Source organism: Apodemus sylvaticus, chromosome 1 (genome assembly GCF_947179515.1).
Source record: "Apodemus sylvaticus chromosome 1, mApoSyl1.1, whole genome shotgun sequence".
Lineage (NCBI taxonomy): Eukaryota > Metazoa > Chordata > Mammalia > Rodentia > Muridae > Apodemus > Apodemus sylvaticus.
The window spans coordinates 15,198,743-15,213,422 of record NC_067472.1 but is presented as its reverse complement, the minus strand read 5'-3'; the positions used below and the strand labels follow the sequence as shown (position 1 = coordinate 15,213,422).

Sequence of the window (14,680 nt, the reverse complement as noted above, 5' to 3'; positions counted from 1 at the left end):
AGTTAAGAGCACTCACTGACTGCTCTTCCAAAGGTCCTGAGTTCAATCCCCAGCACCCACATGATGGCTCACAACCATCTGTAATGAGATCTGATGCCCTCTTCTGGGGTATCTGAAGACAGCTGCAGTGTACTTACATGTAATAAATAAATAAATCTTTATTTAAAAAAAGTCAGATAAAAAAATAAAGCTTTTTAAAAGCTTGTTTGAGTAAAAAGGTGTGTTAGTGTCATGGGGAAAATGAGATGATATTGATGCGTGACACAGACCAGGCAGAGCTCTTGGAGGCCTTGCTGAGTGTTGGGAAGGGTCCGTTCTCACTGACGTGCCGCATGCTTGGCAGTCTCAAGCACCCTCTCTGCCGCTGTGGATGATAAGCAGCATGCGCTGGTTTCCTCTAGGCTGGCTGCTGAGCCAGGGAGGTGTAAGGGTAGGCGTGGTTCTTCCACTCCAGCCAGTATCATCATCCCCTCCTCTCCCTCCTCCTCCTCTGCCTCCTCCTCCTCTCCCTCTTCCTCCTCCTCTTTTTACTCCCCTTCCTCTTTTTCTCAATAGCTTTTGATGACCCACATAATATATAATTTACAGTTGGAAATCATTACTTCAGTAAACCTGGCATGTTTCCAACATCTCCCAAAGAAACACACGTGCAGACCTTTTCCGCTGGTCCCTCTCCATCTCCTCCAGCTGGTCCAAGTTCTCTATAGCAGTAGAATTAGAAAAGAAATAGATGATCTTCTGTGACTAGCTCTTTTTATTTAGTGTAACTTTTTAAAGTTACATTCATTCAGTGTGTGTGTGTGCGTGCGTGCGTGCGTGCGTGCGTGTGTGTGTGTGTGTGCTCGTGTGCACACATGTGTACATGTGCCACAGTACACGTGGGAGTTGGAGAGCCACTTCAGAAATCAGTTCTTCTACTGTGTGAGTCCTGGGGAATAAAACTCAGGTTCTCAGGCTGTCTAGTCTGGGTGCTGGCACCCGAGCCTGGGCCCCCACAGGAGCGCATGCTTTCAGCCGCTGCACCGGCTCTCCCGCCCTTTCTTGGTTTTGGACATGGGGCCTGTCACTCATGCTGGCCAGCAGCACAAAATTCCTGCTGTGTGTCTCTCAGGGCTGGGATTACAGGTGCTGGCTGCCACTCCCACTTTTCCCTGGATTCTGAGTGAACTTGTCTTCATGCTTACATAGTAAGCAGTCTGAGCATGGCCCCTGCCAGGCTGCCCATGGTCTCACTGCGCCTCTAACCACTCTGCTGCGTACAGAGCGGTGTTATCTCCTCCTGGCTTTGACTTTAATTTCCCCTTTATGAGCTAACTGGCTGTATCTTCTTTGAAGAAACACTTATTTGGATATTTTGCACGATTTTAACTGGATTGTTTGTCTCTTATTAAGTTGTAAGAGCTCTTTATATATTCTGAGCACAATATATTTTATGAGGGTTTATCAGGTTTTTGGCATGACACTATTTTTCCATTTTGTAGGTTGTCTTTTTAAAAATTGTATTTGACATAAATAACATGAAGATTCTCACCTTAAAGCACATTGCTGCAGAGCTGTCCCCACAGCCGTCCCCACTGTCCATCCTGAGTCCTTTCCTCGTCTCCCTAGACTGAACTTTACACCGTTAAACCAGCTCCTCAGTTGTCACCCAACTCAGTGTGTGACATGACTACACAGAAGCTTCCTCACAGGAGTGGGATCAGGAATCCTTGCTCCTTGGCTGTCTGATTTCACTCAATAGGATGTTTTCACAGTCCATCCAAGTGGTAGCACAGGTTAGAATGTTCATCTTTTTAAAGCTAAATAGTATTTCATTTTATGTAAATTACACATTAGTCCATCAGTTTATCAATGGGCCTTTGGGTGGCGTCCACTCTTTTCAACTTTAATTTTTTATTTTTTCAATTATTTATTTTTTGGTTTTTCCAGACAGGTTTCTCTGTGTAGCCCTAGCTGTCCTGGAACTCTCTGTAGACCAGGCTGGCCTCAAACTCAGAAATCCACCTGCCTCTGCCTCTCAGAGTGCTGGGATTACAGGCGTGCGCCACCACCGCTGCGTCCATTCTTTTGCTGCAGAGAGCATTGCACACAATCTGTTCAGGCCCCTGCTTTCAGTTCTTTTGATTATGTACCCCAAACTGGAATTGCTGGACCGTATGGTGAGTCTGTTTTTTAGTTTGTGAGGACCTGCTACACTGTTTCCATAGCAGCAGTACCATTTGACATCACCACCAGCAGGGTACAAGGGCTCTAATTTCTCCACATCAGGCACCAATACTTGTATTTCTGGATTTGTTTTTGTTATTGTTTATAATTACCATTCTAATGGATGTCAAGTAGGCGTGGTTTGATTTGCATTTCTTTTTTCTTTCCTGATGGCAATGGCTATAGCACAAAATGGCTTTGATTTTGATGAAGTTCAATCTGTCTGTCCTTTGTTGCTTGTGCCTTTGGTATTCCATCTAGGGAACCCAGCGCCTAATCTAACATGTCTTTGTTTTCTTCTAAGTGTTTTGCAGTTTTAACTATCACAGTTAGGTCTGTGATCCATTTTGAGTCAATTTTTGTTTATGGTATAAGGAAGAGTTCCAATTCAAGTCCTTTGAATTTGGATAGCCCGTTGTTCCAACACCATTTGCTGAAAAGACTCCCCCCACTTCCCCCGCCTCGAGTGTCTTGGCTCTGTTATCAAAATTAATGGCCAGCAGTGTGCAGCTTTATTTCTGTGCTCCCAATTGTGCTGTATTGATCCATTCTCTCTCCTTGTGCCAGACTCTACTCACTTAGCTACTGTGGCTTCAGAGCTTGAAAGCAGGCGGGTTGGCTGGGTTGGCTCACTGTGGAGCACTAGCCTCGTGTATGTGGAGTACTAGCCTCGTGTACGTGGAGCACTAGCCTCGTGTACGTGAAGCACTAGCTAGCCTCCTGTACGCGGAGCAGTAGCCTCATGTACGCGGAGCAGTAGCCTCGTGTACGCGGAGCAGTAGCCTCGTTCGTGTACGTGGAGCACTAGCCTCGTGTATATGGAGCACTAGCCTCGTGTATGTGGAGCACTAGCCTCATGTACATGGAGCACTAGCAAGCCTCGTGTACGTGGAGCACTAGCCTCATGTCTGTGGAGCACTAGCCTCATGTATGTGGAGGCCCTGAGTCAGATTCTCAATAATGCACAGACTAACAAACAGACCTGGGAGGCTAGGCCTTTCGACTCTGTTCTCCGTCTCTTTTCTTGTTTATGTGTTTATTTTCAGTTCCATGGGATGAGCTTAGAAAATATTTGTCTTGCTCTTGATGGAAGAAGGAAATGAGTCCTTGGTTCACCGTTGAGCACAGTATCAGCTGTGGGGTTCCAGGGTCCTCTGAGAGTGAGAAGCACCCATCTAGTCCAAGTTCCAGTGGTTTGGTTTGGTTTGGTTTGCTTTTATCTGTTTTGAATTTTGTGACATGTTTTTCCATGTCTTAGAGACACCAGTGTTGTGTTGTGTTGTTGTGTTCTGTCTTTTAATCTTTATTCCTACAGGCAGGACCTCATGTAGCCCAGGCTTGCTGTAAACTCCTGTAACCCTGATTATCTCTTTTCTTCAGTCTTTATTATTGCATATGTAATATGATATCTGCGTGTGTATGCATGGGGAGGGGCTTGCTGGTTTATTATTGCATATGTAATATGATATCTGCGTGTGTATGCATGGGGAGGGGCTTGCTGGTTGTGGACATGCAGTGAAGAGAGAGAGGTTCAGGAGTATGCAAGCAGGAGTCCAGAAATTTGACTTTCTCAGGAGCTCCGCCTTCTCCTCCATGTCTCTCCTCCGATCTCCCAGAGGAGCCCTCTCTCTCCCCTCCTGACGAACACTGTGGTGGTGTTGGCAACTCCCCGAGCCTGTGTGTGCCTCGGAAAGATGGCTGGGTAGTGTTAGGTGACACAGGAAGGAATTAGAGTTCAGAGCAAGACAAGATAGCCAGGGCAAGTGAGGGCAGAAGCTCTGAGCTTAGGCTGGTATGTGCACGTGTGCATGTCATCTGTGGCGTGTTCTGCCTTCACATATGACACAGACATTTAGCAAAGGAGGTTCTGGGCAAGCAGGTGTGGAATGAGTTCTAAGGTGTGGAAGTGGGTGAAATGTGGACATTTGGGTCCTTGCATATGTGTTCAAAGAAAAGAAATGGAGGGGAGCTGGGGGTGGTGCTCACTCACCTAGCTTGCCCAGCGCCCCAGACTATGTCTCCAGCATCAGGAAACAGTGTGTGGTCAGGGCTAGAGAAATAGCTCAGTGGCTAAAAGCACTGTCCGCTCATCCAAACAACCCAGATTGGATTCCCAGCACCCTCATCGCAGCTCACAGATGTCTAAAAGTTCACATCCAGGAGACCTGGTGCCCTCTTTTGATATCCTCAGGCCCCAAACACCTAAGTAGAACACAGACAGACATACATGCAGTCAAAACAGCCATTTTAAAAAGGAATGCACAACCACGCATGGTGGCACATGTCTGTAGTTTCAATACTTAGAGATGAAAGCAGGAGGTTCAGAGTTCGAGGTCATCCCCTGCCGCATAGGGAACTGGGGGCCAGCCCGGGTACCTGGTTGCACATGAACTGGTTAGAGCAGCACAAGCTGAGTGTTCTTGACAGTAGACAGGGTTGGGGACACTTAGTACCGCATGGGGTGTTCCCCAAGGTTTTGCTGCCTTAAACATGCTCTCTTTGGGTTTTTGTTTTTATTTTTTTCAGACTGTTGGCAGGTGGCCCTGGCCAGCCTCAGCTTGTTGTCCTCTTGCCTTACCTCTTGAGTGCTAGGATTGCATGCATGTGCCCCTCCTACTCCTGGCACTTTATTTTATTTTACTTTATTTTTTAAGTAATAGGCCTTTGTGTCCTGAGGGTGGAGTTACTGTGCTGTCACAGAGGCACCTCACCCCCACTCTGCTGAGGTGGGCAAGGAACCATCCTGACCTCCATTTCCCCGCAGCAATCCTCAGACACCCTCCGTCTGCCTGTGGGAGGCGGGTAGCAGATCTCCAGGGCTCTCTGAGGTTGACTGTTCCTTTTCTGTGCTGATTCACCAGCACAGAAATCCTGTGTTGTTTTTCCAAGAAGGTTTCCCACTGTTCCCAGCTTCCTTGTTCTCTGATGGTCCACTGACTGCACTGGAAAGCACCTCATTCTTGGCTTACTTGATCATGCCCTTCCCCACCGCGGGTAGTGGTGCTGGAGACGCACAACAGATGCTAGAAGTCTTTGGCCTTCCTAGGCCAAGTAAGCATGCACACCAACAGCCTACCCTTCCTGGTGAAGGCAAACAGATCGGGCCAGCCTGAACCAGTTGGTATTTTGGGAGTAGCTACAATTCTTTGCTCATATTGGGAGTGGGTGCATCCGGCTGTTCTAAGAGGCTTGGGGAGTGAGGAGCTTAGGACAGTCTCCAGGCCTGGATCCACATGCTCAGCGTCCTCCTGTCTCTCCACAGAGAACACCTTCTGTAGCGGGGACCACGTGTCTTGGCACAGCCCTTTGGATAACAGTGAGTCAAGAATTCAGCACATGCTGCTGACAGAGGACCCACAGATGCTGCCTGTGCGGACACCCTTTGGGGTGGTTACTTTCCTCCAGGTGAGGTGCCATCAGAGGTCTCAGATGGCTTATCCTTGTGGGGAAAGTCCAGAACAGAGGGGAACGTGGAGGGGGACATGAAGGGCAGAAGACTCTCCTTGGTCCTCTCTTCCCTGTGGTGGGCTATCTGATTCACACAGGAGAGGGACTTCCCAGGTGACAGCCAGCCCCAGGCTTACATCATAGCTCCCCAGTGGGCGGGCTCTCCCCTGCTGCTGCTCTTGCTGGCAGTTCTAATGAGGTCAAGGTGAAGAGGGTTCAGCTGGTATCCTCAAGATTTACACAAAGGTGTAGTCTTGTCGGAACAGCTGCCTGACCACCCCGCCCCTAAACACCTGGCCTTTGGGAGGACCTCCCCTTCTTAAGGCATAAGCTGCCTGTGGTTTCTTCTGTAGCCAAGAGCTAGGCTCTGTGCCACTAGATACCTGGTCAGGCCTCTATACCTGTCCATGCACTCGGGAACCCCTCAGCTAGGCAAGCACCTCCTAAGGGAGCCATTATATTTTGGGGACACCAGCCTCAAAACAGACCCTACCTATGTGCCCCCTACTTGAGATGCCCCTGAGAAAGCCCAGGTGGTTGGACGTGTAGGAGGGATGGCATTAAAACACAGTGGCTTCTCGTCCTGGGCACAGATTGTTGGCGTCTGCACTGAAGAGTTACACTCGGCTCAACAGTGGAATGGGCAGGGCGTCCTGGAACTGCTGCGGACAGTGCCCATGTGAGTACATGTCCCGTAAGGTGGAGGCCTGGAGCCGGGTCTTCAGGCGGCTGTCCTCCTCCATCCCACCCAGACAAGTCTTGCTTTGCTGCGTGGGCCACACAGTCCTCCGTGGTCCCTGACCACTAGCACTGGCCTTTATGTTCTGGGCCTGGGACAGCAAAGGTGATTGACTGCCAAGCAGTTCAGACCTTAGTTACCTCCATCTCTCCTTGTCCACAGTGCTGGCGGTCCCTGGCTGATAACTGACATGCGGAGGGGAGAAACCATATTTGAGATGGATCCACACCTGCAAGTATGTCTTGAGTGAGGAAAACCTTGCTAGCACACTCTTCCAAATAACACTGGCTCTCGTCCTGACAGGACAGAGGAACTCTGTGTAGGAGCTGACAGAAACATGCCACAGTTTGGAACCTGTCCCTGAATTCCATAGCAAGCCTGACGCATATATGTGTGCATTTAAAAAGTGTGTACCTTATTATATGTAAGTTATATATCAACTTAAAATTAGATTGCCACCAACAAAGGAAGGTAATCATAAGGAATATTGCTTCTTTGCCCTGTGTTCCTTTCCCTGCTCCTCCATCTTACCACATTTTCAGGGAGCGCCTTTCTTGTATCAGACCGCAGCACAGGCTATGCTGACCCCACAGTCCATTTGCAGGGCGAGTGCTGATTGGTCTAATGATCCTGTCATTCTTTCTAATTCATTCCCGAACCCTGCCCAGGTAGCTTGGCACTCTCTGGTATGTGAAGGTGTCTTTAGACCCTGCCAGTCTGCAGCTGACCCACTGTGGCTGCCTGGACAGTGTCATTGTCACCTTTGGTGGCTTAGAATAGATGGTCACTTGGTACACAGCTGCATTCTGGAAGCCCCAGAGCATTGCTGCATTTCCTGCACACTGTGCAAGGGTTGAAGCACCAGACTACCGGCTCCTTCAGCTCACCTCGCACCAGAGGCAGGTCATGGCTCTCACTGAATCTGGCATGTTTCCGTAAGGCTCTGGAGAGCCTGGAAGACAGGCTGTGGCAGCGACTTGTAGTTTGCAGAACGATAGGTTCCGTGCTATTGACCTGTGAGTTCTGGGGCACACAGCCTCCTCCTATACACATGAGGCCCCTCCACTTTCTGGGTACCTTTAACCCTGAAATGGTCTCAGTGCTGCCAGAACTTCTGTGTGGCTTCTGCTTGTGTAAGAACCAGAAGCCATGGAGGCTCCATCATTCCCTAGGCCCGTGCTCTGCAGCCACCCTGGGGCACAGCATGGGGCTCTTCAGGCTTATTTATCCCCGTACTTAGAAAAGACTTGGTAACCTGGATTAGTAGAGCAAGCAGACCCTTCCCCTTCTGCATGCTGAGAGCCTGAGGCTCCCTGACACCCTGCAAGACCCGCAGCACCTGGGGTCGGGGTCATCAGACCCGAAGCCAGCGAGAGAGGAAATGGCTTGCTTTCCTGGTGGCTCCATGTCCCGAGTGAGAGCACTGCGTGGGCCTTTCTGGGGCGTGTTTGCCATTAGGTCCATTGAGAGCTGGTTTCTATTCCTTTGATCTTAGTTTACCACTAGCTAGCTGTGTGCTTAAACAGGCAGGTCCTTCACTACCTTTTCCCTAATCCTGGGTGCTGAATCTAGGGTCTCACACAGGAGGAGAGAGCTCTGGCACTACTCACGGACCCCAGCCCAGCCCACTTTTTACTTTTTGAGACAGGTTCTTACCAAGTTGCCCAGGCTGGCCTTGAATTCACTCTGCACCCCAACAGGCCTTAAATGTACCATCCTCCTGCCTCAGTCTCTTGAGTAGCTGGGATTACCACAGCAGCCATGTCTATGGGTCTTAGTCTTCCTTTTTACATTAAAGGTCAGTGGTCAGCACTAGTGGGGCCGTGAGCTGACTGCTCAGCCCCACCTCACTGAGGGTCTCGGGGCAGCTGCTGTCAAGAAAAGTCAGGCTCGCCCCAGGCAGCTCCAGCCCACCCCTCTGCATCTGCCTAAAGCACCTAGAGCTGTGTCCTGCCTGCTGCCGGCCTCATCGAGGTGGTGACAGCACCAGAAGACAGAAGAATGGGTGGCTTATGGGTAGGAGGCCACCTGTGACCAAGGCTAAGAACAATGCCCTTGTCTAGGAGCCCTGGGGAGGGACGGACTGGCACAGGGACATGGGGGCTTCTGAGGAGCTTTTTCACAGGAAGTTTACTTGGCTTGCATGACTGTTTATGGACAAGGTTGCTAGAGTCTTCCAGATGATCTTTGATCTAAAGCCCAGCACCACAGAATGATGTTTTACCAGAAAATCCAGCAATGTTTTGAGTACAATTCTTCCTTGAGGCCATTTGGAAAAAGTTTAGACTGAACTGTGCCAATGTCTACACAAAGGCAAGGCCTCTGGGGGAAGTGTGCAATGGTCACTGCCCTTCAGACCCCATATTTCAGCCTAGGAAGTGGAGAAGAACCCCATCCAGAGCCCTTTGCCAAAGTTAGCTGGCACCTGAGCCCAGGGAGCACTTCTGCTCTGGGCGATGGCCCCCTCTAGCTGTCATAATGAAGAACTGCAGGTATGGGTTCCCAAGTCAGGGTGGGTTTACACCCTAACTCCTTCCTGTAGGGGGTGAGGTAGAGTATGTATGGTCCTTGTTGGAGGATCAGGAAAAGGGGAAGCCTTCTGCCTTTCCTGAGAGAAATAGGTCTTGTCTGCTCCATCAGCTCTGAGGGCCAGAGGGTTAGAGCTGTCAGGGCCGAAAGATGCACAAAGGCCTTTGTGCTGGATGCTGGTGGGAGGGAAGTGTCTGTGGCATGCTCATTCCTTCTGGAGTCCCTAACCCATTCCCAGAGGAGTCCAAGGACTGGCAGGAGCCACTATCCCTGTAACAGAACAAGGTCAATGAGACCCTGATTATAGCAGCTGTCCACTATCGGCACCTACAAGGACTAATACTGGAAGCGTGTAGCTGGGCCAGGGGCAGTAACCTTGGGGCACACGAGTTCACTGAAGGAACTCTGACTCTTTGGTTCTTTTCAAGCAGGAGAGAGTTGACAAAGGCATCGAGACAGACGGTTCTAACCTGAGCGGTGTCAGTGCCAAGTGTGCCTGGGATGACCTCAGCCGGCCTCCGGAGGACGATGAGGATAGCCGGAGCATCTGCCTCAGCACACAGCCCCGGAGGCTGTCTGGCAAAGGTTGAGGCCTTCCCCCGCCTCGCCCCCTTCCTTCCAGGCTCCCCAGGACAAGTCCCTACCTAAATAGCAGCCCACTCTGTTTTCTGACAAATGAATCGTTCGTTCCAATGTGGGTGAACTACACAGGCGTTATCGGCCTGTTTGTAGCTGCTTCCTGTGTGCATTTCAGACACACCAGTGGGAACTGTGTGCACTCTGTTCCTTGGAATCTGGCCTCATGTGTGTGAGTGCGAACCATGGAATAGTTAACAGAAAATTACACAGTCTACCCAAAGACAAGACAGCATATGTCTACCACCACAGAGCTGACACAGACCGCAGATATGAAGGCCATGCCAAGCCAGAGGATCTCTCTCCTCGAGCCTTCCTAGGCTTTTAATGAGAGGGACCTGAGTATGAAGTCCCACACTGTGGCAGGTCAGCCTGCTCCCTCTGCCTTCCGGGTAAGATCTTGGAGAAGGAGGATGTGGCTGTCCTGTTGGACGCTCCCATGCTGGTCTTGGCTGCAGAAGTACTTGTGGGTTTGGGTTTTGTTTTGTTTTGTTTTGTTTTTTTGCTAGGGCTGTCTGTCCCTAGCTAATGCCAGAGGAAAAGCAGCCATTTATATACAGGTATGTTTAAGGCTTTCTGTCTCCTTCTTTCTCAGTATTTCTGTCTTTTTCACTTATCAAAGAATAAAATGCCATTGGCCGTGAATAAAATACCCGACTTGGTTTACTTTGGAGACAGGGTCTCATGTAGCCTAGGCTGACCTCCAACTTACTGTGTAGCTAAGGATGACCCTGAATTCCTGACCCTTTCTGCTTCTAGCCTCTGCAGTGCTAGGTTTCCAGAAGCACCATGACACCTGGCTTCTTTTTTATTTCCTTCTTTCCTTCCTTCCTCCCTCCTTCCCTCCCTCTCTTCCTCCCTCCCTCCTTCTTTCCTTCTTCCTTCCTCCCTCCGTTTGTTCCTTCCTCCTTTTCTTTCTGTCTCTTTTGTCTGGGGTAGACGCTAAGCCCAGACTGTGCAGTGGAGCCGGATCTCCGCACTCCATGCTGCACGTGTGAGAACACACAAAAAGGTTTCTAAAAAGACAACTTCAGCTCCTAGTGCTAACATCAGAACCCTTGGCTCCTTTCCTGCAGGAGCCAGAGGGGCTCACATCCAGTTGCAGTTTACCAAAGAATGCTTTAGAGAGGTTGGCAGTGGCGCCCGAGCTGCAGGTGCCGTTGCTATCTTCTTTATTGTTTGTTTCTCAGACAGGCTCTTTCTCTGCAGCATAGACTGGCTTCCAGTTCCTGCCTCAAACTCTCCGGTGCTGGGAGTGCAGACCTGAACCGCCATGCCCAGCCCCTTTAAGTATTGTAAGATAAACCTGTACAGTAACAGGTCACACAGCAAAGCTGCTGGTCGTGCCTTCTCCACTAGCACTGCCGGCCCATCCATCTCTTCTCCTTTCTGCCTTTATTTGGAGGCAGTGTGCTATTGTGTGCAGCCCACCCAAGCTGAGCTCAAGCTTGTCAAACTCAACCACCGAGTGCTAGGCTAGGCCTGCCGATGTTCCCACCAAGCCCTACCTCTCACCAGTGTGCTGCTCTTCTAGGCTCTCAGTCAGGCTGGGAGCCGAGGGCCATCCGGCAACTTTGTGATTTCATTGCAGACACAGAGCAGATCCGGGAGACCCTGAGGAGAGGGCTGGAGATTAACAGCAAACCTGTTCTTCCACCAATCAATTCCCAGCGACAGAACGGCCTCACCCAGGACCGGGCTCCGTAAGTGTCTGTCTGGGGCTAGGACAAAACGATGTTTCCTGAGAGGCCATGCCTGAGGATTGCCTGAGAGGGAACAGCACAGCCCTGATTCAGGGCACATGGATCTGTATGCTATAGCAAAGGGCCTCAAAGGGGACTTTGCGGACCATGAATATAAACAGCAGTAAATATTTACATGGGGTGTGTGAACAGGAGAGAGTCCAGGTTGGGACAAACTCTGACTGAGGGCTTCTGAGCCTTGTGGGAGCCCATTGTGCTAAGCCAGCCCTGCTTATCTCACTCTGGGTCAGAGTTGCCCTTCCTTCCTTCCTGGAGCCTGGGCTCTGGCTGATAGCTGCAACCCCAGAGACCTCCTTGTCTGGCCAGCCCTGTATTGCATGCCTGCTGCTGAGGCCCTTCTTCCTGCCTGCCTTTCCTGGGGCCCAGCAAAGGGAAGGAAAGTCCTTTGCAGGCCTCTGCTGCCTGCCTAAGAGTCCTGTAGTCCTTAGGAGAAAGTCCCGAGGTCAGCTCTGTTTCCTCCCACCTCTTCCTTTGTTAGGAGGCAAGTGGTGAACAAGGCTAGCTCTGGAAGTTCCCTTCTTTCACGGTAGGTAGGGTGCCAGGTAGGGTGCCTGGGTGCTGGCCACTCGGCAGGGACCTCACCTGCCTGCCTGGGAGGAAATTGCAAGGGCTTGTGGGAAAGGAGCTGGACTAATCCTGCAGGACCAGGGTGGCCCACCTACCCTCGAAGGAGTCTGTGTGAACCTCAAACCCTGGGGGCCATCTGGGATGCACAGGGCCTTCCTTTGGGGAACATAAATGAAACAATAAACTAATCATGGTACATGCAGTCTGACTGCACACACAGTTTGTTGGAAATGACCATGGGTTTGGAATCAGGCTGCAGTCGCTGATTCATGGTCCCTGGAAAGATCAGTAATGCAGCACACGACAGCAAAGACAGCATCTGGAATAGGCAGCATGTCTGGAGAGGGAGGACCCAGAATGTACCCTCGACCCGCAGCCATCATGGGAAGCTACTCCAGAGACTGAGCACAGAGGCCTGGCTGCTTAGCACTGGATGCACCCTGGGAGCTGGCTCTGGTGTCAAGAGGGTTGCTCTGGGCTCGCTTCCATCCAGTGTGGCTACCTGGTGTACCTGCCATCCAGAAGCTGAAAGAATTGAGCTCTCTAACAGAGTGGAGAGTCCACCCAATGCCTTTAGCTGCAAGCCAGTGACTGACTTAAGCTGCTTCAGTTTTGCTCTGTCAGTAGCAGATAGCCAAGCTGTGTCATGGGGCATCTGGAAGCTTTCCACCTGCAGCCTGGACCCTGACCCAGAGCTGCGCTCCTCCCTAGGCTCTGAGCATGACTTCTTGCACTTCCTTGGCACTGGTGGTAGGCCGGTGGTACTAGTGGGCTTGCAGCCTCCGGTAGTTTGCCGAGAATGTGGAGCCAGTCACCTTCCAGATAGCCTTCCCACCTCTCAAAGAAGGCCAGGGCTTCTGACAGAGAACTTGCAGAGACGACCCTTGTTGCCCTTCTTTGACCTGAGACATGCCTGATATCTCACTCTCTGTCTTGTTTATGTGTCTGACTATTGTGCCCCTAGACACTGCAAGGGGCACAGGCTGGACTCTGTTCCTGTAGACACCACAACTGGGCAGAAGGAAGTGGTGGGCTGGGCACTTGGCAGAAGGCTGTCCCCTTTGCCCCACTCTTTGCTCTGTTGGCGTTGGCTGGTATAGACATGAGTGGGAAGAGCTCTGGAGTCATCTCCTCTCCCTTCAGTCCAAGGGACCAGTAGGTCCCCAAGGAGCGGAAATCTGACAATGTCTTCCTCTGAGTTTCTTAGTCCTGTTTGCCGACTTGACAAGCAGTTGAGCAGCAGTTTCTCCTCCTCACTCCCTGGCTAAGACCACCCCAGCATGCTCTCGGATCTCCCAGAGCCGAGCTCTCTGTTGTCTCAGACTCAACAGTGGTCAGCTCAGTTGAGATTAGCAAGCACCATTGTAATATCTGTGCTGCCCACCCTGGGACCTGACCTCATTTTCAGACGCACCATAAAGATCGTGGCAGAGAAAGCCAGTCCCAAATGTGCTGGCACCACTGTCTGCCCTCCCCTGGGAGCCGCCTCACAGCGTGGGCCCATTGCTCTGCCTGTCCAGTTTCCCTTTCGTCAGGACTTTGGTCTGGGCAGTCTGATGCATGGGTCTTTGTGGGTCTGGGTGTGATCTAAGAGGTCACAGAGATGGATCTGTTTAGAACAGCTGATCCAGCTGGGCATCAGCAACTGGGTCCTGGCCTACTTGGGGAATTGGGTACTTGCTAATTTCATACATCCATAGCAGCCAACAGTTTATGCTAGTATTGATTTCATTCATCCTTGAGGCCACTGTGCGAAGTAGATACTCTTTATATTTTTCTTTTTACAGAAGAGAAAGGTGAGGCACAGGGAACTAACAAGCAGTTAGGGCACGCTCAGCAAGTGTGGTCTTCTCACCCTGTGCTCATGGACTGAGGGCCATGCAGGCCGTGCCTGCGATACTAATGATGTCAGCGGAGGAACTGAGGTAACTAACTGGTTGTAGCATGTAAGGATAGGACAAGCTCACATGACACCAAGACAAGCTGGGTCCATGTTAGCAGACTGCCAGGCTTACTCAACTGTTAGGAAGACAGACCTCTCATCAGCCCGACCATCCTAGACATAACGAGCTGTGTCCTAACCGGTTCGTTTGCAGAAGTACTTTTAGACACAGGCCTTATTTTCTTCTTTAGAAATGCACATGACCCTATCCCTGGCTCATCTCCCACCTCAGGACCAGGGGGTTTCTTTTTGGAGCCCTATTTCCTGCTTCCCAGAAAGGTAGCCCCCCTCTGGGTAACCTGTTCTGATCCCTCCCACTGTTGCCAGCCATCCTCCTACTGCCTTCCTGGAAGGAGAATCCTGGGCCCTCCTTGGGGTGTCTTCAGCATTTCACAACCCTTGCATTCCAGCCATGAAATTTGTATCTGCCTTTTCCCAAGATGATCAGTTGAGAAAAGCCTCCTTTGGCCTGCTGGCGCCTCCCTTCCCACTGCCTGCCGGGGTGAGTGTGGGAAGCAGCTCTTCATGCCACACAAGGACAGCCTGGTCTAGAGCTGTTCCTGCCAGCATTCATTGGGATCAGGGTGGGAGTCACGGGACATCCTGTCTGTCTGAGGTCCTGGCCAGCCAGCCTGATATTAGTTCTCTAGCCTCTCCATGGTGATGGTGACAGGCGAGCCAGTGTGGTCAGGTGTGTGCAGAGGAAGGTCTGTTTCTGTGAGCTGCTCCTCCAGTGTCCCGTCCCTGTCCTCACTCAGCCAGTCACTCACTGAAGAGAGCATTCCATAAGCAACTCTGGGTCTTGCATCTTCCCAAAGAGGGGCAGACATCATGTGTGTGCACATGTGTGTT

The 14,680-nt window shown here is 50.9% G+C and overlaps 1 protein-coding gene across 2 annotated transcripts in view; it reads left to right on the top strand.

Moving 5' to 3' along the window:
- Positions 1–14,680, top strand: part of Sufu (SUFU negative regulator of hedgehog signaling) — a 92,585-nt gene that overhangs the window by 51,880 nt on the left and 26,025 nt on the right. The window contains exons 4-8 of one of the 2 annotated variants that reach the window (XM_052184520.1): positions 5,468–5,610; positions 6,246–6,331; positions 6,554–6,626; positions 9,352–9,505; positions 11,148–11,259. In XM_052184520.1, the coding sequence (XP_052040480.1) occupies positions 5,468–5,610; positions 6,246–6,331; positions 6,554–6,626; positions 9,352–9,505; positions 11,148–11,259 (568 nt within the window). Of the gene's footprint in view, positions 1–5,467; positions 5,611–6,245; positions 6,332–6,553; positions 6,627–9,348; positions 9,506–11,147; positions 11,260–14,680 lie in introns of both variants that reach the window. The other variant, XM_052184511.1, reaches the window with a different exon arrangement.